The sequence below is a fragment of the Marmota monax genome, unplaced genomic scaffold, assembly GCF_021218885.2.
Source record: "Marmota monax isolate L192 unplaced genomic scaffold, Marmota_monax_Labrador192_F-V1.1 WCK01_AAM20220418_F8-fsc00017, whole genome shotgun sequence".
NCBI lineage: Eukaryota > Metazoa > Chordata > Mammalia > Rodentia > Sciuridae > Marmota > Marmota monax.
The window spans coordinates 8,037,956-8,061,969 of record NW_026695241.1 but is presented as its reverse complement, the minus strand read 5'-3'; the positions used below and the strand labels follow the sequence as shown (position 1 = coordinate 8,061,969).

Below are 24,014 nucleotides of genomic sequence, written 5' to 3'. Positions count from 1 at the left end.
CCCTGGATTGTTAGTGGACACCACAGCCAGTTCAACCAGCTGATGCCTCCTTAGGCTCTTGTGACTCAGGCTGCCCTATTCGCCTGTCTGCTCTAGCAGCTTGGAGATGGCCAGCCTCATCCCAAACAGAAGCCCATCCCAACCCCCATTTAGAAGACATAGACACTCTGGAAATCCTGTATAGCAAAATGTTCCCATCTGCTAGAGTGTGTGCCTGTGTGTGGGCACATGTGTGTATTTAAATACCTCACACTGCAATTCCTTAGAGATCAATTTACGTGCCACTATCATGGGGGAGACCCAAACTCTCCTGACCTCTCAGTGTACATGCACAGCACACACAGTCCTAATGAACAGGAGTTTTTCACAAAATTTAAATACAAACTAGCCAGTTCAGAAGCCTTCTTTGAAATCACTGAATTTTCTGACAGACTGTTGCTGACTTCAGCAGGATGGATACTCATTTTATACTAACTTGTCAATGGAAAGATTTTTTTGCAGAGCAACATCAGAATACCTTCATTTTCATTCTGTGTGTAATATTTTTTGAACCCCTTTACTTATCCAATGTGTGCCTGAAATTGATTTCTAGATTGCAGAGGACGTCAACTTGAGTGTCTATAAGTGACGCTGAGCTTTGGCAACATGGGGATGGAGACTTCGTCTTATTCATCACTGTACCTGGAGGGCACAGAACAGTGCCTGGCACAAAGAAGGCATGCAGCAAACATCTGCTGTTAGATGGATGGATGTCTTCTCCAAGAGGCTGAGGACACACACACATTAGCACTTGCTGTCGACCAACAGAAATCTCAACATCAATACACTCCAACTCTTAGCTGAGCCTACTTCATTAATTCTTTTTTTTTTTTTCCTCCTCCTGTCCAGGGGTACTTAACCACTGAGCCACATGCCCAGCCCTTTTTATTTTTTATTTTGAGACAGGGTCTCGCTAAGTTACTTAGGGCCTGACTGCATTGCTGAGGCTGGCTTTGAACTTGCAATCCTCCTGCCTCAGCCTCCTGAGTCACTGGGATTATAGGCATGAGCCACTATGCCTAGCACTCGTCATTAATTTTTTTTTCTTGGTACTCAGGATCGAAGTCAGGGGCACTCGACCACTCAGTCACATCCCCAGCCCTACTCTGTATTTTATTTAGAGACAGAGTCTCACTGAGTTGCTTAGCACTTTGCTGTTGCTGAGGATGGTTCTGAACTCACAATCCTCCAAGCTGCTGGGATTACAGGCGTGTGCCACTGCACCCGACCCAAAAGAAGAGGAGAAAAATGGGCTCAGCACATGTTGGCATTGCCAGAAGAGGAACCACTGGATAATGGAGGTGACCACACAGGGTTCAAACACTCACTTTGTCCCTTCTTCACTGTCCGGGCAAGGGCAGCAAATCTAGACTTCAGTGTGCCTTCTGAGAAGCTTTGCTGGGCTTAGAGATCTTGAAAGTCCCTCCCAGTTTCTGAAGAGAGTTGAATGTGAGCTGGACGAGTCCTGGACATCTGCACTAGGGAAGTGTGCTTTCAGGGCCCTTTCCTGCTCTTCCCTGACACCTCCTGCCCTCCAGAGCCCACAGTCTGCCCGCTGCAGAGACCTCTGACTTTTCCCCTTCTCACTTGACAGCAGTTCATCAACTTGTGACACCTCTGTTCCAGGTTCTGTTCCTCCTGGCCCAGCTTATACACCTAACTCTGCTGTGCCCACGGGCCTTGAGAGAGAGTGTGTTACCTGAGAAACTCTATTTGTACTTTGTCAAGACAAGTTCTGCCGATGAAGTTTTAATCCCCATCTCCTTCAGTGCATTTACCGTGGCACATGATGATTCTTTGTGCACCTGGCTCAGTGGCCAGGCTGTGACTTCTCGGGGTGCACAGCCCCGGCGGTGGGGGAGGAGGGTTCATCTTTCTGTGCTCAGGGCCAAACCCCATTTCTATGGGCACTTACTCAATAAGTGTTTATAGAATAACCAGATGGATGAATGGCAACAGCTGGTGAATGGAGTAACCAATGGATCCTAGGCATCCTGGTGGCCATGGGAAGGAGCAGTGTGGGTCATGGAGACGGGAACTTAGAAGGCTCCTCAAATCCCACCCCCTGTGGCTGTGTGCTGTGTCTGTCTTTAGAGCTGAGGCTGAATGCAGAGATTATCTCCTGACAAGCAGGCATTCATGCTCCTACAGAAGCTGTGTTCTCACCCTGGCAGAGAAAGGATCAGGGCAGACAGTCTCTCATTAATGCAGGCTCTGGGGAGGCCTTCTGAGCTGAGGCCACAAGGACAGGACTAGCAGGGGTCCCATTATAGTTGAAGGAGAAATACCTCAACGTTACAATACCCCCGACACACCAGGAACAAAGTGACAGCAGGCGTGGAGAGGTCTATGGCAATTGTAATAAGCCCATTATGCTGGACTCACAGCCGTATGTTTCCAAGAGGCGTCTGAAGTACCCAAGAATGTGGACACGCCAGTTTCTGGTTTATTGATCTGTTCCCACCAGATATGCAGATTATCACAGAATCAAGGACTGTGTAACAAAGCCAGGGAAAAGATCATTTTAGCAAACAGAAATTGAAACGCAATCACCATTGCTTTAAGATACACCTCCCACGTGTAACTGGAGGTTTGGAATTGGTTATCATAAACCAAAGATGTCAAGAAAAGCTTCTCTCTGCCCAGATGCTTATCGCCAATTCCTAGAAGAAGACACAGACACCCCAGGCGACTCCAGTACTGTGCCTTCATTCTCCACAAACATTTGTTGACTCCATTGGTGGACTTATGAGTGGCTTAAATAATCTTTAAAATAAAAACTTAATTGTGTCATCTTTCTATTTTACACCATTCCAAGTCTTCCCATTAGGCTCGGGGGGCGGGGGGGGAGACAAACTCCTTAATACAACTTGCTATACCTTGCATAATCTGACCACCTCCCACCTCCCAACCTCATGACAACATGCCACATCTCACTCTCTAGCCAGTAAAAGATCCAAATCTTCTGACCAAAGACCAGAGCTCTGGTTACCATGCCTCACTGGCTCTCTCTGTTCTTTAAGAACACATTCAAAAATTCAAGATCTAAACCAAAGAGCTGTCCAAAGCATGGAGTGCCAGGAGCCACCATCTTTAAGCACAACTTAAGTTACAGCTGAAGTCTGTACACATCAGGCCTTACAAGCCATTTTTCATAGTAAAAATGAAAATGCGAAGGAAATTATGTGCATGTAGCTTGCTCTGGGTCACAATGAATACCAGTGTGGATCCAGGAATTGAACATGGAGTCTCAGGAAGTGTAGAGTTACTTTGAAACTAAAAGGAGCTGTGTAGAAGCTACCCTCAAAGTCGGTCACTGTGGGGAGGGGGATACCAGGATGAAGGAATAGAAGAGGAAATGACAGAACTAGAGGTTTGATACAATGGCACATTGGCATCCTGAGACTTCATCTGCCCTTGGTTGCTATGGCTACAGACACCATGACAGCTGGCTCTGGAACGTGAAGGGGCCCCAGGCAGTCTCATTTGACCCTCTCCCATCGTGCCCTAGACTCTGTCTTTGTAATTTTGTGCAGAAAGTGACATATCCAACAATGTCCAGCTCCCGGTCATTCTCAAGTCCACAGAGGCACTCAAAGGAAACCCTATTCACTCTTCTCTGCCCAAACACAGAGGCTCCAAAACTTCCTTCAGAATGCAAAATCGCCCCAGGAATAAGCCAAGCGTGTAACATTGGGAAACGTGGGAACCCTAGGCATTAAATGTACCCTGCTGCCAGTAATTTTTTTTTTCAGGAATGTACAGAAAAAGCAATAAGGACATTTAAAAAAAAATGTTTACTCGAAACACGACAAAGAGTGCTAACAGTCCTCTCTCCACCGGTCGTGGGGTGAGATTCTGACGTGTGCTTTAGTCACAGGATTCAGACCCTGGCCTGCCACCACATCAGGGTCACCCCAGACACAAGATGCACAGACAGCCATCCCCAGGCATTCCCACTGCTCAGCCCAGATGCTTTCATGGTCTATAAAAGAAGGGAGCTTGCAAAGTAAGAGAAGGCAGGCCATGAGCTTCCACACTCAACCTCTGGTTTTACAGGGAGGGAAAAATAGGGCATATTGTGTGGTCATTTTTTGTTAATGTTTTAACAGACTTAGACTGCATGGGTGCCACAGGAGACAGGCTCCATGAATGCTTTTTGTATTGGAATAATACAAAAAGTTTGGACGGCTGGGTATCCTGGGAGCTAGCAAAAGACCATATATTTGTGTTTTATATAAACCATCATCAGGCTCACTGTCTTTCTAGGATAATGTAGTGAGTACAAGGAAGAGGAAATGGAGTTAAATCAATAAGTGTTCTGTAATTCAGTTGAAAATGCAGGGCCAAACAAAATTAAGCAGATTTCTGTCCTGCAGGATCATCAGAAAAAAAAGGGACAAGGTGGAGTGAGACAGACCCAGATTCAAGTCACAGCACTGCCCATAATGATGGGTGACTTATTTAAGCCTACTCACTTGAAAAGCAGGGAGAATAATTTCACCTGCTTCTTGGGATTATAAAGAAGATTATGTGAGATAATGACTTGAAAGCACTTAGCACCATGCCTAGAACTTAATACATAAGCAATAAATATACGAAGAAATTGCCCAAGGGGATATTAAAATATGTTCTCAAATTCTCTGACACTCCTCCTTTCCAAAGTGACCTCCTTCTCCCCTTCCCCTCCCCAAATGTGAACTGAACTTAGACTGGCATCTAATGAACAGAACACAGTCATAGTGACAATATGTGATTTCTAAGATTAGGTTAGAAAAGACATTGCCAGTTCTGCCTTGTTCTTTCTTGAATCGCTTGCTCTGGAGAAAGCCAGCCACTGTGTACTGCGCGACACAAGCAGCCCATTGAGGAGCCCATCCTGGTGGGCAATGAGGCCTCTCCCTACAACCTGCAGCAGATTGCAAGTCCCATGAATGAGCCATCTTGGAAAGAGACCCTTCAGCCCCAGGCAAACCATCAGATGACAGGCCATCAGACGACAGGTCAATGTGGACACTGGCCACGATGTGGTGACAGACTCCTAGCCAGACCACCCAGTGGATCTGTTCTCCAGTTCCTAACCCATGAGGAAATAAGTATTTATTGTTGACTTAAGCCATTGGATGCTGGGGTTATTTGTTACCCAGCAATATGGTAACACACTAAGGTACTGGGAGACCCTCCATGCAGGACTCAGCATCCCCCCAACACACACAGAAAGTGTCTTGACCTTAATTATTTTTGTTTGTTTGTTTGTTTCCTCAGAGTAGTTATTGAGACTCGTGTTCTATATCATAGAACACACTTGGGGAAATGCTGGTCTACAATTTAACCATTTATAAATCTTTATCTCAATTGATCATGTTAGCAACTATAAAGTGTTACTGTGATCTGTATTTTACTCAGAAGAAAACTAAGGATCAGGAAGTTAAGTGACTTGAGCAAGTTCATGAAGTGGTGTGCTCTAAATGCTTGTGACCTTCCCAAAATTCATATGCTGAAATCCTAACCCCTTCAGTGATGGTATTAGGATTAGTGTCCTTCTAAAAGAAACCCAAGAGAGACCCCTCACTCCTTCTGCCATGGGAGAACCCAGCAAAAAGTCACCATCTATGAGCTAGAAAAATGAGCCCTCACTAAACATCACACTAACATCTACTGACACCTTAATCTTGGACTTCCCAGCCTCCAGAACAGTGAGAAATAATTTTCTGCTGTGATAAGCTGCCCCATTTATGGTATTTTGTTATAGAGGCTCAAATAGACTAAGACACACAGCCAATAAAATTAGTCAGACAAGGGGCTGGGGTTGTGGCTCAGGGGTAGAGTGCTCGCCTAGCACGTGCAAGGCGCTGGGTTCTATCCTCAGGACCACATAAAAATAAAATAAATATAATAAATGTATTGTGTACAACTACAATTAAAAAAATTTTTTTTAAAAAACAGACAATAACTCAGCCTGAAGCATTGTGATTCCAAATCATATTCTTTCACTGGTCTTTCCTCTGGTTTATCCAGAACAGCATAGGGTTTTTTAAACCTGGACCAACAACACTGGGAGCCTATTGGTCTCAGGAGTGGTGGGTCTGCTATGGCCCACCCCCGCCCCCCAGATGATCCAGACAGTGACCCAAATGCTTCCCAAGAGGTTAAGCTGGAGCCTGCTCCGCATCCACAGACCTTCACAACAGCAGGACACAGGTGTCACTCGTGGGTCCCTGACCTGGCTCAGGCACTCTTCCCAGAGCTTTGCAGGCACCACCTCATTTAATCTGCATAATAGATCAAGGAAGCACTGGCTCTAATCATCTCTGTCTTACAGAGGAGACCAAGTCACAGAGAAATGAAATTACTTGCCCGAATCAGCCACTAGTAAATGATGCAGCTTAAATTAGGACAATTAGGAAACAAAGAGACCTTAGTGATCATGATTCAACTTCCTCCTCTTCCGTGTAAATGTCAGAGCCAGCCTTAGAACCCAGGGCCTCCCACCCTAGCCTCTCACACAGTACAGAAGGTGACATCTTGCTAGACTCAGGTTAAATGACTACCTCATTCACTTAGTCTCCTACCAGGGTATTGTAAAGTGTACACTGAACCAGATTTACCAGAATGGTTTCCCATATCGCCTCAAATTCCACCACAAAAAAAATGAATGTCATCAGCCTAAAGCAACATTCTCCACCAGTAGATTCCAGGAGCTGACCCAAATTGGTCCACAGTCAAAATAGTTAGCAACAGACTGTCCCCAATTTGTAAAGAAAAAAAAAAAAAAAAAATATATATATATATATATATATATATGTTAGTGGATATAATCTCCTCTCTAAGCTTTTCCCTGTACCCTTTTTCTTAAACACTTGTTGCCTGACTCCTTGTCTTACTTGACAAAGTGGGTGATGTTCAACCGTCAAATATCTCACCTGGCACACAGCTTCCTGTTCAGCCTGTCAGACTCACATCACATGAAAGTCACTAAGTTATACTATTTATCTTTATGCTGCTAAAATATTTGATGTGTTGTTACTCTGAGCACCTCCAGGCCTGCTTGCACATAAGAAACTCATTTCCCAGTAACGGTGAGATGGCTGCTAGCTTGTATATCAGAATTTAAAATATTGACATGTTTGACCTGCTACAAAGGTCACTGTGACTTCCAAGTTCTCTATCATCCAAGCAAATCTCATTGCCTCTTCAAGGGTCGTTTTTGGTTTTTTTGGTTTTTTTAACTGAAAACCTCACCATTACACCTCAGTGTTGGGTAATTGGATGGGGGAAAAAATTAGGAAATTTTGCAGAAGAAGTAGAAATTGAGATGAGAATTCTGTAGGAATGGGGTGGGGATGAAGGAAGGAAGGAGAGAAGGAGAAGCTGCCTGTGACCTGCTGGTTTTCTTCTCCAATCCTATTTTCCCACCATCCCACTCTGCTTCAAACCTCCTTGCACAGGAAGGGGAAGGGATGGGATCGGAAGCTACTGGAAGTATAAAAACTGGATTCCCCTGAAATCCTACCACCCCCACAACCTCTAATGCCTGAACCTGGGTGTGGCAAAGGAGGAGAACAAGTGCCTTCATGTCCACACCCTCCTTGGCCAATGGCTGTGGCCCTCACGCTGCCCCCCCCCCGACACATACACACATACCCACCGGCTTCTCCAGGCTGAAGTGATGGACTGGGAGTCAGGTTTCATTTTCCACCCATGGGACTCACAAATGCGAAAGAAAAAAATCTCAAACTGTCAAACTGAGTCCACAAAACACAAATAAATGTTCTAAAAAGTAAATATGAGGTGTTCATTCCCACCATTATGAGTGATAGCGGTGGGCCCAACCCAGACCAACCATGAGCTTCTACTGAGAGACTCCAGAAGATCAGAGCCTGTGAGCAGATGGGCCCTTTGACTTCGCGATTCTCAAGGATAGCCATCAGCCAGTGGGTGTGGCCAACATGGTAACCTCACTCCTCATGTCACATTTAGGTACATTCCCCAAGCAAGCCATGCAGAGCTGAGCCCCTAACTTACTCTAACCCTCGCCGGTTCACTAGTAAATGCCCTTTATAATAGTATCTGAGTACGGGGGGAGGGGGGAATAACTCACTTTTATTCACTTTTCTACTTCAGCCAAGGGAGCTGTCCAAACTGAAACCTCCTAATGGACCACGGGTCTAGTGGCTTCTTTCTGCTTCATCATTATACTTTCTGTGTATAATTCCCTATAGGTTAAGTAAAAAGGAATCCACTAACTCGCTGTCCCTATATTAAATATACCTTTCACCGTATCTCAGTGGTGGGGGGAGTTTCCCAATTTGGGGCAAGAATATATTGTATTTGTTTTAAACACACCTGCTTTAAGAAAAAGCCAAAGCACAGATGTTTTGGAAACAGGATGAAGAGCAAAAGCAACCCATCCAGCAGCAGGCTTTGGGGGGTTTTGTTGTTGTTGTTGTTGTTTTTATTTTTGTTTTTTTGGTGCTGGGGATTGACCCAGGGGTGCTTAACCACTGAGCCACACCCAGCCCTTTTATCTATCTATCCATCTATATCTATATATCTTTTTTGGTGGGGGAACAGGGCCTTGCTAAGTCACTGAGGCTGGCTTTGAGCTCATGATCCTCCTGCCTCAGCCTCCCAAGCCACCATGCCCAGCACCCATCCACTCTTAATGATTAGGATGGGTGAAGATAAGATGAGTTCCCTTAGACACTACTGGAAAAGAGCCCTGAGCCAAATCTTGGAGCAGAACGTCTTGGGAACATCCTTCCTCTGTACTTTCTAAGATAATTGTGATGATTTGGGAACATTATTAATCTCGTTTGGAATGCTGTTCTCCTGAAAGTTGGATATCATAATCAAAAATAGATTATTTTCCTTCCAGAAAATCTAAGCTATGCAAATGTGTGTTTGCAAACACATGAATAAAGACAGCACTTCAGGGACCTAGCAAGTTGAGCCTGGCTCCCATTCGTACGGAGCTGAGATCTCCTCCTCTTAGCCAGCACAGCAGAATGGGTACCAGGGTCTTCTCTGTGACTCATGGGGTAATGACCTTGTCAGCCTGTGGGAGCCTGGTAAACACAGCCATCAACCAAGGACTCCCTGATCAACAGAGAGCCAGTTCCTCTCCATCCCTCTGAGGAACTTCTGATACACGTTGGGGTAAGGAGGAGCCTGGGGAGGGGAAAACTGGAGGGAAACTGCTCTGGATGGGAGCATCGGAAGTCCTGGATGAGCCCCGGTTCTGCCTGTTTGCACCTTTATCCTTTCTACATCTTAGTCTACCCATCAGTAAATCTGAGACTCTAATACCTACAAAAATAGGTTTGTTTAAAGAACAAATGAGATCATTTGTGAAGAGTGTTCTGTAAACTGAAACGTGCTACTCACATACACCACGGGCCTGTCTGGAATTCTGCTTTAAAGTATGCATGGGGAAAAAAAAAAGTAGGCACAAAAAGTGAGGGTGTTTTTTAAAAATCCAGCTCCAGTGTCGTGGTTTCGCCTTTCTGATGCCCCACTATTTGAGGACATTCTTCCTTTCTCCTTATCTATACGTTGTCACATGTAGAGAGAGGGGGACCTGGAATTTCCCAGATGCTTAGAGCCTTCCATCCTCTCTGATCCACCCCTCATCCATTCAAGTGAACATTCATTATGGACAGCAAAAAGTGCAAGCGCAAAGGCCCTGAGACAGAAATGAGTCTGACTTGAGAAACAAAGGGAAGTGGAGTGGTCCAAAGATCAGATAAAGCCAGAGAGGTATACAAAGGCCAGGTCAATGGCCCCTTTCTACATGGGAAGGTAGTGAAGTCCAGAGAGGCTACAGGAGAAATCCAAAGTCACACAGCTAACTGTCACTCCAGCTGGTTCTGGAGCCTAATTCTTTTGCTCCTCAGTCCACAGGTTTTTTTATATTACACGGATCAGTCTGCCTCAATCCAGGTGAATGCCGTTTGCTGATCACCTGGCTTTTTTTCTTTCTTTTTTCTTTTCTTTTTGAGACAGGGACTCAATAACTGCCAAGGCTGGTCTCAAACTTGCAATCCACCTGCCGCAGCCTCCTGAGTAGCTGGGATTACAGCCGGGGCCCACAGCAACTGGTTTCATTTGGCTTTTAAAAGTTCTTAACACAGAGAAGCAGCAAACAAATTCTAATTTTGAACAGAAAATCACCACTAAGTGATCCTGGTGATCAAAAAATGCATATGAATTCTGCTTTGAAAGCTGAGACTTTAGTGCCAATCTACCTTTGTGTGGATTCTCCCCAAACAGCACCCCTCTTAGTTGAAGGCTCAGTTCTGTGACTATGGAGGAAGGACACAGCCCACCAAAGACTAATCATTTCATACTTCAGCTTCATTTTCGTGCATACACCTCTTGACAGTGCTTTGCTTAATTCATCTAAGAGCAATCAAAATCAATCTGTTCTCAAACCACCTTCATTTGGTGATATTAAATTGTCAGGTAATGGGGCTGTGAGCAAAGCATCATAATTACAATTTCTTTCCATAACTCCTGAGCATCTCCACCTGAGGGTTCCACAATCAATCCTACAGTCCCTGTGTTACGGTTTAGATGCATTGTCCCTGCGAAAGCTCACATTGTGAGACAATGCAAGAAGGTTTGGAGGAGAAATAATTGAGTTAAAGCCTTAACCTAATCAGAGATTTCATCCCTGATGGGATTAACTGGAGGCAGGTGGGTGTGGCTGGAGGAAGCCATTCATTGGGGGTGTGGCTACGGGGTATATATTTGTATCTGAAGAGTGGTGTCTCTCTTTGCTTTCTGATCAACATGTGAGCTGCTTCCCTCTGCCACACTCTTCCTCCATGATGTTGAGCCTCATCTTGAGGCCAGAGGAAGGGAGCCAGCCGTCTATGGACAAAGACCTCTGAAACCGAGAGCCCTAAAATAAATTTTTCCTCCTCTATAATTGTTCTGGTTGGGTCTGTTAATCCCAGTGGTGAAAAATCTGACCGAAACACCCTGTAATGTGAACTGTGCCTCACTTTTCTATTGTATGTTAGATCCCCCTTTATTGCTCTGATAAACACACTTGGTATATCAAACTGAACCTCTGCAGAACTTAACCAAAGTCTGCGCGGTGGCCAGTGACTGGTCCACAAGATGGAGAACTGAAGGTGCTGTTACCTAGAGAAGTTGGTGGAGAAAAGAATTTACAGGGACAGCTAGTTCATTGGAAGACTCGTTCCTCCCTTCCTCCTGCCCCTTCTCCTCCCTCCTCCTCCTCCTTCTCCCAATGAGCTTCTCCTTTCCTGGACCAGGCAAGAGCCAGAGGTCCCAATAACTTAAAAGACACAGTCTGAAAGTGTGTTTCAGAGCCTGGATTCCAGTCCAGTCCCAATACCTTGCAATCTTGGGCAAGTTACTTCACCTCTGTGTTCCTCAGTTCTCTCGTCTATGAAATTAGGATGATATCTTCCCCCTATGATTTTTGCAAAGATTAAGTTAATTAATGTATGTAAATCAGTAGTCCAGTGTCTGGAACATAATTCCATAGAAAGTTAAGATTCGCTGTCCTTAAGCCTCACTCTCCTCCTGCCTCTGTCCCTAGCTAGGAAAGACCATGGTCACCTCTACCATCAGGAACAACCTTAAATAAGTCGAGCACCTCACTTAGTGGAAGGCAGCTTCATGTCATCCTGCTGGTCATCGAGTGTCAAATGGGACGATAACATATATCAGATCCGTATTTTGAAACTATGAAATAACGTACATAAAACACCTGGTAGGCTGTGCTTGTTTATTGAAGCCTTTTTATTTTTAGCAGCAACGCTAGTAACTGTGGATGCTACTTCCATTCTTTCCTTCACTGTAACATGTGGAAAGGTCCTCCGCATGTCACTTACCACCAGGACATGAATCTGTAGAATGATGATCCCACAGAAATGTATTTGAAAAGTCAAGGCCAACTAATTAGAATAAACTTAAAAATTCAAGTCCAGCTTCACAAAATCAGTTCCACAGTGCTCCTTCCCTACCAGAGGAGACCTCCACTCTGACAACTGCCCACCCTTGGTGGTTCCAGGGCATCTCCCACTGGACCAGACCTAGACTGAAGTCAGGAGCCTTCTCCACCGTGGTCCCACTATGGCTGCCTTCCAGTCGCTCCAGGGGTTCCACCTCCACACCTGATGACGTCACGTTCTCCAGCTCCCTCCTCTATGCACTTCTCCTTTCCCATGGCCACCACCCGGCTCCATGCACCATTGCATTTCATCTCCTAGATCCACGAGAGCTGCACGACCTTTATTTTAAAACTCAGTTCAAATCATGTCACTCTTCAGTACTTAAAGACTGCATTCCTCCTCCCCCCCCCATAATTCTACTCCACCTCTAACACCACCAGGGCTTTGGAATTTGATCCACCACCACCCACCCACCCCATCCCCTGTCACATCTTAAAATACAAGCTTCCTTGCTCTCTGCTCCAATCATGAACCTCTTTTCAGAGGGTCTCAAATACATGTGCCCCAGGACTTTTGCACTTGCCATTCCCTCTTCTGAAAAAAATTCCCCTTCTCACTGGTCAATTAACTGCTACTTCAGGTTTCAGCACAGGTGTAATTGCCTCAGGGAAGGATTCCCTGGCCACATGCCTCCATTGGTCCTTGTCAATCTCTTCTATCAAACACTTCCTTAAAATCCTGATGCTCATGGTGCATACATAGACTTTTAATTATGGACTTCTCCAAGCAATGATTGCTTTAGATCTGTCTCCTTTACTGTAAACTGCAAGAAGCTAGAGTCTTTTGTCTGCCCTGTTCTGACTATATCTCCAGTGCCTAAGACTGTGCTTGGTATTCAATAAATATGCTCTGGAGGAATTTAAAAAAAAAAAAAAAAACACTTTCCTATTTCTAGAGATTTAAAAAAACAAGGTAAGTCTGGATTGTATTTAAGGTGTTTTTAAAAAACTCAGTGTTTTTAAAGGGCAACACCTCTCCATTCAGTCTTAAACTACCTGTCAATTCATAAGTCATTTACTTAACAAATTGAGTGGGTTTCCTGTTTCCATTCTGGAGAAGAAATGCTCCTCATAAAGAACATTAAACACGACACCCACCCACCAAATAAATTCCATCCCCAAAACACACCCAGAGGCCACTCCTAGCCCAGTTCAGCCTTCAGATGAGCTAAGAACACGCTGAAGAGCATTCTGGTCACAACTGGACACGTGCTGTCAATGTGTTCCGCTCCCTTATTAATCACTCAGGAGAAACCTTAACATCTGGATGCTAATTTCAGTCACGGTGACCAACACTAGGCACACACAAATCTACCTATTTTGCAGGGAAGGCACATAGACAAACATTTGTAAAAAGCACGTGAACCACACCATTGCCTGCAGTGGGCACACTGTGAGACCCCTCCCAGAGCCCTTGCCAGCCCCACCCATCTCGAAAACCACTCCCCCGCCCGCTTCTACTCCAACCTGAGCCAAACCAGCAGCCTAGTTTGGTAATAAGATTGAACGAAGACTCCAGAGGCCTTAGGGGCTCCATTATTACGCTTGCCCTGTGCGAAAGGCCATCCCCAGGGATAGTGGCTACAGATCAGAGCCTCACTTGCTGCCAGGAAACCTTTCCCACTGAGGACACCCAGGGCTTGCTGTACAGCTCCAGGTCCAGGAGAAGCACCCCACCCATCTGCCAGAGAGACAAAGATCACCAGAAACAAAGGACACACACACACACACACACACACACTTGCACACCCAAAGTCAAAAGCAAATATCGACACTTGGTGAAATTTCAAACAAGAAGTCAGTTTGGTGTATCTTTAAATAGATTTTTTTAAAAATCCAGGAAGGACAATGATTATGTGGTAATGACAGGCGCTATCTGGGTTCCGAACCCACGCTGCCTCCGCCCTCCTCCCACCCGTGCTGCAGTCCCCAGGAGCATTTCCCAGCCTCGGGACACACGCTGCCAGGGGCAAGAGTGCTTTCACTCATGGAAGCGCGCACACGCCGGGCAAGGGCGGCCAAAAGTAGCAAATACCAACCTTTAGGATCCCAGTTCACCTGCTTTCTTGGCGTCTCGATTGGAAATTTCATTGCTCCGTTGCCCAGAAGGGGAAGAAATGAAAAGAATCAAAATAATAATAAAGCCCTCGAGCTTTACACGCCTCGGAACAGCAGCCCAACAAAACAATTTCCAAGGATGAGCGAGCCTTGGACTGGCTCGTGGATGGGGCTCCAGAGAGAGGTGGGGAAATACTGGCTTAGGGAAGAATTGGAGACGGCTTGGGTGTCTGCACCGGTTGAGGGACGGTCTGCTGCGGCCGGGTGGGTAAAAGAAAAAGTAAGGTTGGCCAGGGGTGGATGAAAGGATGGAGAGGAAGGCTCGGGAAGACGAAGAGCCACCAAGCTGCTTTCCAAAAGCGGTGCGGCAGGTTGGGGGCTGAGCAGCCGGAAGGCCGAGGCTAAGGAGAAGCCCACTGCAGTGTCACTCGGCCCCCGAAGGCGTGTACGTACACACTCTCGCACACACTCTCGCACACACACTCCCGGACGCGCGCTCGGGCGGGCACGTCAGCCTAGCTCCGCGGCGCAGAGCTCACACGCCCCACCCCAGCCGCGCTCCTCGCCCCCGGGCGACGCCCCCCACTCCCCACCCCCCGAAAGCCATTGGACAGAGGGGTGGCGCGGCGCCGGGGGAGCGCGCCGCGAAGCCGACCCTCCCCGTGGCGCGCCGCAGATGCCTAGCCGCGGCGGGAGAGCGCAGGGCGCGCGGCGCACAGAGGCTCCCGGCCGGGAGGTGCGCTGAGCCCGGGTGCCAGGCCCCAGGCGGTGGGCGGTGGCGGACCTGCCCGCTCGGCGGCGGGAGGTAGCAGGAGCAGGGCGAGGAAGCCGGGCGGGGCGAGAGCGGGCGGCCGGCGCGCTGCTACTTACTGGCAAGGCCGACCGGCGGCGGGCACGGAGGCGGCCGCGGCGCGCTCCGTGGAGTTGCAGCCGGAGACACGCTTGGCTGCCTGGAAGGCTCCGCAGGAGGCGGAGGAAGGGCTGCTGCGGCCCCTCCGCAGACCTCTGCCTCGGGGATCACCTCTTCTCACCGCTCCCACCCTGGGCGCCTCCTCCCCTTCTTTTGTCACTTCATTTTTTCACTCCAGTCCCCTCCCGCTCCTGGTTCTCCCGCCTGAGCCCCGAACCCACGTCCCCACTGCACTCCACGGAGGACAGTGCCAGTCATGAGCCTTTTGTTCTGGGACTGCTCGGCGTCGGCTGCGATCTCCCCATCCGGGGAAGCTCGTTCCCCAGGCGCAGCCCGGTCCCTTCCCCAGCTACCTGCGGTACGACTTACTTGGACTCCCGCTCGGAGGCTGGGGAGAGGGCTGGAGAGAGGTGCCGTGGCCCTGGAGGAAAGAGGAGTTGCCAAGGCCGGGCGGCTCCAGGGAGCAGTAGCCCTGGAGAGCCCAGGGACCCAGGACTAGGAAGTGCAAAGAGACCCCCAACCATGTTCCCAGAAAGTGGCTAAACCGGGAACACTATCCCCACCCCTAGTCTCTAGCCCTGAGAGAAACCACAGGGGTTTGTGTTGAAGTCTCCAGAAAAGCCAGTACTGAGGTTCTCAAAGAGGCCACTCTGAAGTATCAATATAAAATTCCCTAGGATGCTTAGTAATGGGGCCCTGCACATCGTAGATGCTCAAGAAATGCTTGCTAAATGAAGGCATAAATTGATAGAAGTCGTTAAAGTCATCATTACTGCCGGGTATAGCTAAGGTTACTAAAATTCATTGTTCATTTAACATATGCATAAACTGAACACCTCTTCAGCCTCCAGAGTGCTAGGTGCTGGCCTTATGGAAAAGAATATCTGGTGCCAGAAGGTCAGGTTATATTGTTGTTGTCTTTACTTATAAATGAGAAAGTGACTGCCACCCCCAACCACCCAGCTGTGGTCCTGAAACCCTACACTAGAACTTGCTCTCTGAATTGCATGCCACTACAGGACATCTTGAGACCCTGTGGAGCCATGTGTCAGCAGTACCTTTTCCATCATCCACCCCCCACTTTCCCCAACACATCCAGGTCTCCAAGTCCAAGGGCAAGATCCATAAAGGGCCACCGTGGTCTATGGGAAAGTTGCTAAATGCTTTGTCACTGACCGTACAGGCAGCCCAAGCTGGAGCCCTGAGTTCTCTGCAGACCACATACAGGGAAAATGGTACCATTCCAATGGTGCTACTCTGACTCCTCAGCCCTTTGGGCAGGTACCCAGGTGCCTGGGAGCTACCTTCTCCACACTTTACCTCCTGTAGTAGAAGACAGAGAACATGGATGAGAAAAGGAAATGAGATATTCAGAATTTCTGCCTTTCCCATTCATCCCACCAGGATGTGTGGAAATTCTGTTCCTAAGCCCTAAGAAAGTTGATTCAAAGAAGGGCCTTGGAGCATCACTTTGCCCTCTCCTCCATAACTTTACAGGCCCAGGGACTGCAATGCAATGTTTTTACCTCCATCCAAGTCAGAGAGAGGTCAGCAGAGAAAGATTCCTTCCCTTCTAAATTCTCCAAGGATGGGCAAGCAAGACTGATATTATTGGATGCTCCTTCGCCTTCTCTTATTTCCTCTCCATTCATCTTCCCTACATTTCTTTGAGAAAGCTCCTGCTTTAACAGATGAGAAGACCAAGACTCAGGAGGATAAAGAAATCCTTCCAAGGTCACAACATAGAGATTCAAACCCAAGTTTGCCTGAGCCAAAGGCCCACACTTTTTATGCCAGAACCTTGTGAGCTCATCTGGTCCCTGGACCCAGGAATCTGACTATGAAGCTGTCAGCTGGATTATTTGGGGGTAATGAAGATCTAAAGGTTGTGTTATCCAAGACTCCAGTCCCTCCTCTTAGCAAAATAAATTGGGCTATACTTGGGTCAACATCAGGGAATTAGTTCACTGTCCAAGGCAAAATTCTGTGGCACAAAATGCAGATTTAGTATCAATCAACAAACATTTATTTACTTAACATCCTGGTTGCAGGTCCTCACTAGAAGTTATGTTTGGCCCCTGGGTAATGAAAGACCTTCCTGAATGGCATCAGTAGGGCAGTCACTGAAGGATTGGGGAAGATTGGGATTGACATTCTTGGGGTGGGGAGCAGGATGAGTGTCTACAGCTGCTGATCTGGGATAAAGACTAGTCTCTGACCCTAAGATCATCTTTCTGCTAAATCACTGGTACCTCCGCTCTTACCTTGTCCCAGCCATTGACTTCTAGGGCCTCCTCTTATCCTCCACTTTCAATCTCCCTTCTTGGAATGTTTTCAAAGACAAGTTTGTGGGAATGCACCAAAAATAAATAAGTACATAAACCCCAGCACCCTCTACTGCAACATGCCTAAAATCAAACGCAACTCTTCCTTGAACTGCGATATTTGGGATGGACCGCCCTGGGGTGGGGGTGATGTTGGACCCCTTCCCAAGACAACCCAGCAATGAGCACATGAATGCTTTGTGCTGCTCTAATTCGCTTCCATCACCTTCAGTTCTACTCTTTGGCCATTTAGAAACTGAGTCCACTTACCCAAAGGAGGAAAGAAGTGGCCCGTGAGGAGGAGAAACATCCAAAAAAGATGCCGCGCCACGGGGTCCCCTCTCGCTCTGCGCCGCAGCTGCAACTTCCATGGCTATTGCTGAGGGCGGGTTAAGTCTGCTGGAAAGCGACCGCCTCGCGTTCCTGCGGCAGGAAAACAAAGCATCGTGGCGCAAAGTCTCCTTGCACCCGCTGTCCCCCGCCAGGAGCCCCTGGATGGCGGCGGCCACGTCCCGGGTGCATTCGGTGCTGAAGCGGCGCTGCCGGTCGCCCGGGTCTCTGCAGCTCAGAACCTGCCTGGCGGACAGCAGCGATAGTTGCCGCGCCACTTTAATGCTGGCTGTGTGACCCGGCGTGGGAGGGCTGGGGAAGCCCGAAAACCCCAGTCCTGTCTGGCGACGAAGTTTTCCCGGAGTTGACGAGCTCTTAAGCCCTCTCCCCTCGCTGCAGCCCGAGCTGACAGTGAGACCGGAAGCGGGTGATGCCTGCAGCCAAGGAGGTCTCGGGGTGGCGGGTAAGGAACACCGAAACCGAGTTGAGAAAGGAGAATTTCCTGGGACAGCGAATCGCCGCGAGTGATGAAGCTTGGGGAATCCTGCTTCGTGCTGGTGCCGCAAACATCAGGGGGAGGGGCGGATCTGACCAGAAGCTACTTTGAATTCACCAATATCAGAATGAATGCATTAATCGGTCTTTGGTCTCATCCTTCCTAAAATCCAGAAGAAATCCCAGTCTTGCGTCTCTTCCGGGCAGGCCAGAAACCTTTAAACCCTCTTCTCCAAAGAACCGCAGTCGGGTTTCCAAGTCATCTTTCAGAGATATCCCCCGCTCCGCACGCGCTCACGCACGTCCTAGTGTATACCCCCTCATGGGGGAAATTGATGGAGTTATTATACATGCATGTCAACTTGAACTTCTCCTACCAGAAGTGTTTTCTTTCCCCAGTGAAGTTTCTACATTGTTCTCAGCATTGAATCATCCCTACCTTCAGTCGTCATGTGCCAATCAGCACCTGCAAAAACACACCCTTAAATAGATGTTGCCCTAATCTTGGACTCTGCTTTGGCTTTGGAGATCAGGAGACACATCAGCAGTCAAAGGGCAGAAGGTGTCATATATCATATCCCTGGAAACTGAAGCTGAGCTGCTCAATAATAAACTCTGTGAGTAAATCCTGCAGATTTATTTTGATGACTCAAACCTCTGATTGGGGATTAAAAAGGACGATATACTATGAACTCCAAAGAAGTTGTAATTAAAGCTTCCGGCTATAGAACATGTTTCATAACCCAGGAACTGCATCCTCTTCACTCGCAAGTTCCTCTGTTTAAAATCGTAGCTCTTAAGAAAGTATGACTTAAGCTCTAAAAGGCAACATGCCAAACGTCTTATCAAGAATGCACAGAGCTATAATCCTGGTCTCTCACGAGTTTTGAAGTGATTCCCTCTGGCCTCTGGGTTACCACCAAACCATAACCCCGAGTTATGGTTTGAAGAGGTTGACTGCTACATCTTTTTCTTCCCCCTCAACTTTTTATTTTGAAAATTTTCAGACAGGAAGAAACATGATTGTTTAATAAAAACTAAGGCTGTGATTTGAATGTTTGTGTCCCTGCAAAATTCATGTTAAATCTTAATCCTCAATGTAATAGTAGTAAGAGGTGGGGCCTTTGGGATGCCATTAGGACATGAGGGCTTCACCCACATTACTGGATTAGTGTCTTTTTGCCCTCAGTCTCCTGAAAATGCTACAAGATTGCCCCACTGGAAGCAGAGAGCCCTTACCAGATGCAAAATTTGCTGGCACCTTGATCTTGCACTTCCCAGCCTCCAAAACTTGAGAAATGGATTTCTATTTATAAATTACCCAATCTAAAGTATTTTGTTATAGCAACACAAATGAACTAAGACAGCCAAGATCTAATCAAGGATTGCATTGGGTAGTTATGTCTGTTTAGTATACAGTCATCCTCTGGGAATTGGTTCCAGGATTCCCCCCAATGGATGGATACCAAAATCCAAGGATGTTCCAGCCTCTTACATAAAATGGCAGAGCACTTGCATAGGAACTATTCTTATCCTCCTTTATCCATGAAGTCATCTCTGGATTATTTATAATACCTAATATGATGGAAAAGCTGTGTGAATAGTTGTTGTGCTATATTGTTTAGGAAACAATGACAAGGAAAAATCTCTACCTGTTTAGTATCATGGAAATTTTTCAAATATTTTCAACCGGAGGTTGATTGAATCCATGATAGTAAAGTCCACAGACATGGAGAGCCAACTGTATTCCCTTCATCTATTTTTAATGACATTGATTTAAAAAAAAAAAGAAGCCAAATTCATTTGCTTTTTAATAATGTTTAATGACATGATGTATCTAAAGATAAGTTGAGTGCAAGGGGAAAAATATTTCCTGACCACAGCAGGTCATGAAGATAGCACCTTCTATGAACTCATGCCATATATTCATAGACCAGAAAGCAGTTGTATCCCCGCTTAGCAAATTTCTCTCCTCCTTAGTCAAAGAAGGTATCTTTGTTTCTTATCCCCAAAAAGGCCGTGTTTCAGAGATAGAGGAGTGTTTTCACACACACACACACCAAGTCGACAGGCACATATGGCATTTTACAGAATTTAAAAATAAGAACCTTAGCAAGGTCACATGCCTTAAAAAACAACTTCTGATTCTCATGTCAGTCTAAGGTTTTAATTTGTAACAAAACTAGAAGGAACAGAGGAAGCAGGCGTATTTCTATAACCTGTTTATTTATGGGGAAGTATTATTCACAGTCTTTAGCTTGATGGAGTTAAAAATCCCTTAGAGGGACCTACTTCATCCACACATTGGTGGATGCTTCTCCCAGACAGACAATGAAGGGTAGAGTCTGATCAATAGAAAAGGTTTTGCTCCGCTGTGGGTGAGACATAGTCTGAGCATCCAACTGAAATGTTTGAAATCTATTCATTTCATTTTTGCTGCTTTTAAAACTAATGTTTACTTAGCTGAAAAGGATTGGACCAAGTATAATGATAGAATTTTTCCTCTCCTACCACTAAGTCATCTACACGTTGCCGAGCCATGGGATCAGATTTCTAAGAGGTCATTGTAAAATGCTTTTGGGTTACATTTTTCATCTCTGAATAAGATTCCAATTTATATAAACATCCAAGATTTCTAAATGTTTCATGAAAGAGATTCCAGACTCTTTATTGAAAGACTTTTCCAAAATTTAGGAAGCTTTGGGTGAGATAAAAATCTTTTCTTATTTCCAACCTAAATCTCTCCCTTCCTTAGTTTTTCAATATTTAAGTGACAATGAAGAACAGTAGGGACTCTGCCCATAGCTTTTCTCCATTACAGATTAAATTGTTCAGCACCCTCTTCTTTGTGTCCAGTAACTTTTTACTACTTTAACAACATGTACAAGCCTTTAGTCAATTCATACTTTTCCTAAAAGTATCTTTCATTATATGTTTCAGAATAGAAAGTCAAAATCTCTCCAAGCCATACTGCATTTCTCCATCAGTAATAAATACAAAATACCAGGCCAAGATTTGCTTATTTTAGCAAATCATCTTTCTCAGTAGGGATTACAACTAATCATGCCAAACTTAACTCCCTCAACTGTAAAATGGAACACCCAATGTTCTGGCTAGTTCTACCTACAGTGTTGCCATAAGGAGACAACCAATGTGAACGTGCTTTGTAAACTGTGCAGAGTTGTACAGATGAAAGAAATTGTCCTTATGTTTACTTGATCCATGAGCGTCTTCTTACTCCATCTGGAACATAGCACCACTTATCAAGATTATCTCATGTATTTCTCATAACAATCCTAGAAGATGGATACTATTACTCTCATGAGTTCATTTAAAACAATGCCTGACAGGTATAAGGCACATAAATATTTGTTGAGGAGGAAATCATAGCTTGAGAAGCAGTGTTTGTCCACGTACACATGGTTAGTTATAGACTGAAGTCCAGGACTCTCTGAGTCAAATGATCATTTCCTATGCAGAGCTGACCACATAAAGTTGTTTTGATCTCTGGAGTAGAGTCCATTCTGCTTGAAATCGCAGTTGAAACTGTCTCAACTCTTTCCCAGATCATTGCCACTCCCTCACCTCTCTCTCAGAGAACTGATAACCAAAGATAGCACTCTTCCCATGCATGAGGTATCTGCATTTTAAGAGTAGATGAATCTTTAAGACAAAATAGTGACTAATAAATCTCAGAACATTAGTTATCATCAAACAAATGTAAGTACTGGAAAAGAGGTGATCAGAGAGGGAGGTGAGAAAACCTTTGCTAGAGTCCTGAACTCACTCCAAATGTGTGGCCGACTTGAAGCATTTACCTAGATATCTACTCGTGGACTTCCTTTGACTTTCATCCAGTGCTCTGTGACCACATAGCACTACCCAGCCTGCTACTCTTTCAAAGGTTGATTAAAAATTCTGATTACAGAAGGAGGCTTTCTTTCCAGTTTATATGATATTCCTAATTTAGAACCTGATATTTTAATGGCCATCTAATGTTACTGATACATATTGAAATATTGATCTGCTTGGACCCACACAGTATCAGCAATCTGCACTATTCTCATCAGAATCAAAGCTAAACAGACAACTATAATTTTTAGAAATCTTATGGACTCTCTTATAAAAGATTATTCTTTTTAATTTTTTTTCCAAATTCAGATCATTATTTTTCAAGAAGGGTTTCAGAAGAGCCATGTCATTAGATTCCAGAAAGTTGTAAGCGGCCATAATCTTTGGCTAGAAGGAACCCAGCACTTTCTGAAAACCTCTATCAGTGATTGCCTCACCATCCAAAGCACCATAGTAAAATCTCAGCTGATCAGAAATCACTCAATTAAATATGCCAGCAGCAATGTCATAGAAGAGCCAAACACTATATTTGCTAGTATATAAACAAGGTCACTATAAGCCAAAATGGCCACTGCTAGCCTGTGGTAACTAGCCTGTGTAGGCAAGGTCACTAATCAGCCTGTGTGGCAGTTAAAGAAAGGCATCCCCTCAGGTAGAAAGAGTACCATCACACATCTTTTTTTTTAATTTTTTTTTTAGTTGTCAATGGATCTTTATTTATATGTGGTGCTGAGAATCGAACCCTGTGCCTCACACATGCCAGGCAATTGCTCTACCACTGAGCCACGTCCCCAACCTCAACCATTGCACATCTTGATTGGAAAAAGGACCTTTGGTTTTTGATCATGACAGAGGACATCCCCTGGGATGAGAGAGGAGGGGAGGGACAGGAAGGACCTGTGGATACCAGGAGCACAGCAATGTGTCTAGACTTTGGATTGGATTTCAGTTCTCACAAACCCCCTCAGCCTGGTTCCTATATGTAGTGTACAAACTGAACCTGCCCTTTATACAAGATATATGGATGGATACAATGAGCAGGGGTATTTGATGAATTTTAGTTATCACTCAAGATCAATTTGGGGGGGGCTGAGGATGTGGCTCAAGCGGTAGCACGCTCGCCTGGCATGTGTGCGGCCCGGGTTCGACCCTCAGCTGCCGCAGTCTGGCTGGGCACAATCAGGAGCCACTTGTCAAAAGAAACTAACTTTATTTTTAGAACCACACACGCCAAACAAAACAGCCTCTCAGGAAAAAACCTCAGAGCCCCAACTGCCACCACCGGCTTTCCACAAGCCTCTCTCTCCAACACACCTCTCTCCACCTCCCACAATCCTCCTGCTCTTGAGGCCGATTGGCTGGGTCACATGGGCGGAGCCAAAAAAATCCCCCAATGAGCAGCTCCGTGGTGTGAAAGGGCAGGGAAACAGCCCAATGAGCATCACCGCAGAGGAGCCAATCAGCTAGATGTTGCTGGGCCGCTGTGAGCCAATCATCAGCCGGCAGCTGGAAGTTTGCTGGCAGCTGGAAGTTTGCTGGGGCCCCTTCGGCTGTGGCTCTCAACACTCAGCACCACATACAAACAAAGATGTTGTGTCCCCAGAAAACTAAAAAATAAATATTAAAATTCTCTCTCTCTCTCTCTCTCTCTCTCTCTCTCTCTCTCTCTCTCTCTCAAAAAAAAAAAAAAAGATCAATTTGGGGGGAAAATTTAAGTACTTTGTGTTATAGATGAATTCCAATTAATTTTAGATTAGTTTCAGGAGAGGAAATAGATTATTATGTTTGTCACTTCTAGACATTTTCAGCATCTCATTTTCCTAAGTTCTATTTTTCTCAGTTGGAAAAAGGTTAAAATATCATAACTCTGTAACATCATAACCATGTTCTTTTTGGAAATCATAACATTAAGTAACATTATAATGATGTTTCCATTGCTTTTGAGCCATGAGTGACAGAAATAATAAATCTAATTATAAAATATTGTCAGGGGTAGGAGACGGATCCACTCTCTGCC

At 45.8% G+C, this 24,014-nt stretch overlaps 1 protein-coding gene across 1 annotated transcript in view; it reads right to left on the bottom strand.

The window, feature by feature from the left end:
* Positions 1-14,543, bottom strand: part of Kcnk10 (potassium two pore domain channel subfamily K member 10) — a 126,665-nt gene extending 112,122 nt beyond the window's left edge. Inside the window, exon 1 of the mRNA XM_058577792.1 lies at positions 14,068-14,543. Coding sequence (XP_058433775.1) covers positions 14,068-14,119 — 52 coding nt within the window. The 5' untranslated portion in view covers positions 14,120-14,543. The remainder of the gene's footprint in view (positions 1-14,067) is intronic.
* Between the last annotated feature and the right edge of the window lie 9,471 nt (positions 14,544-24,014).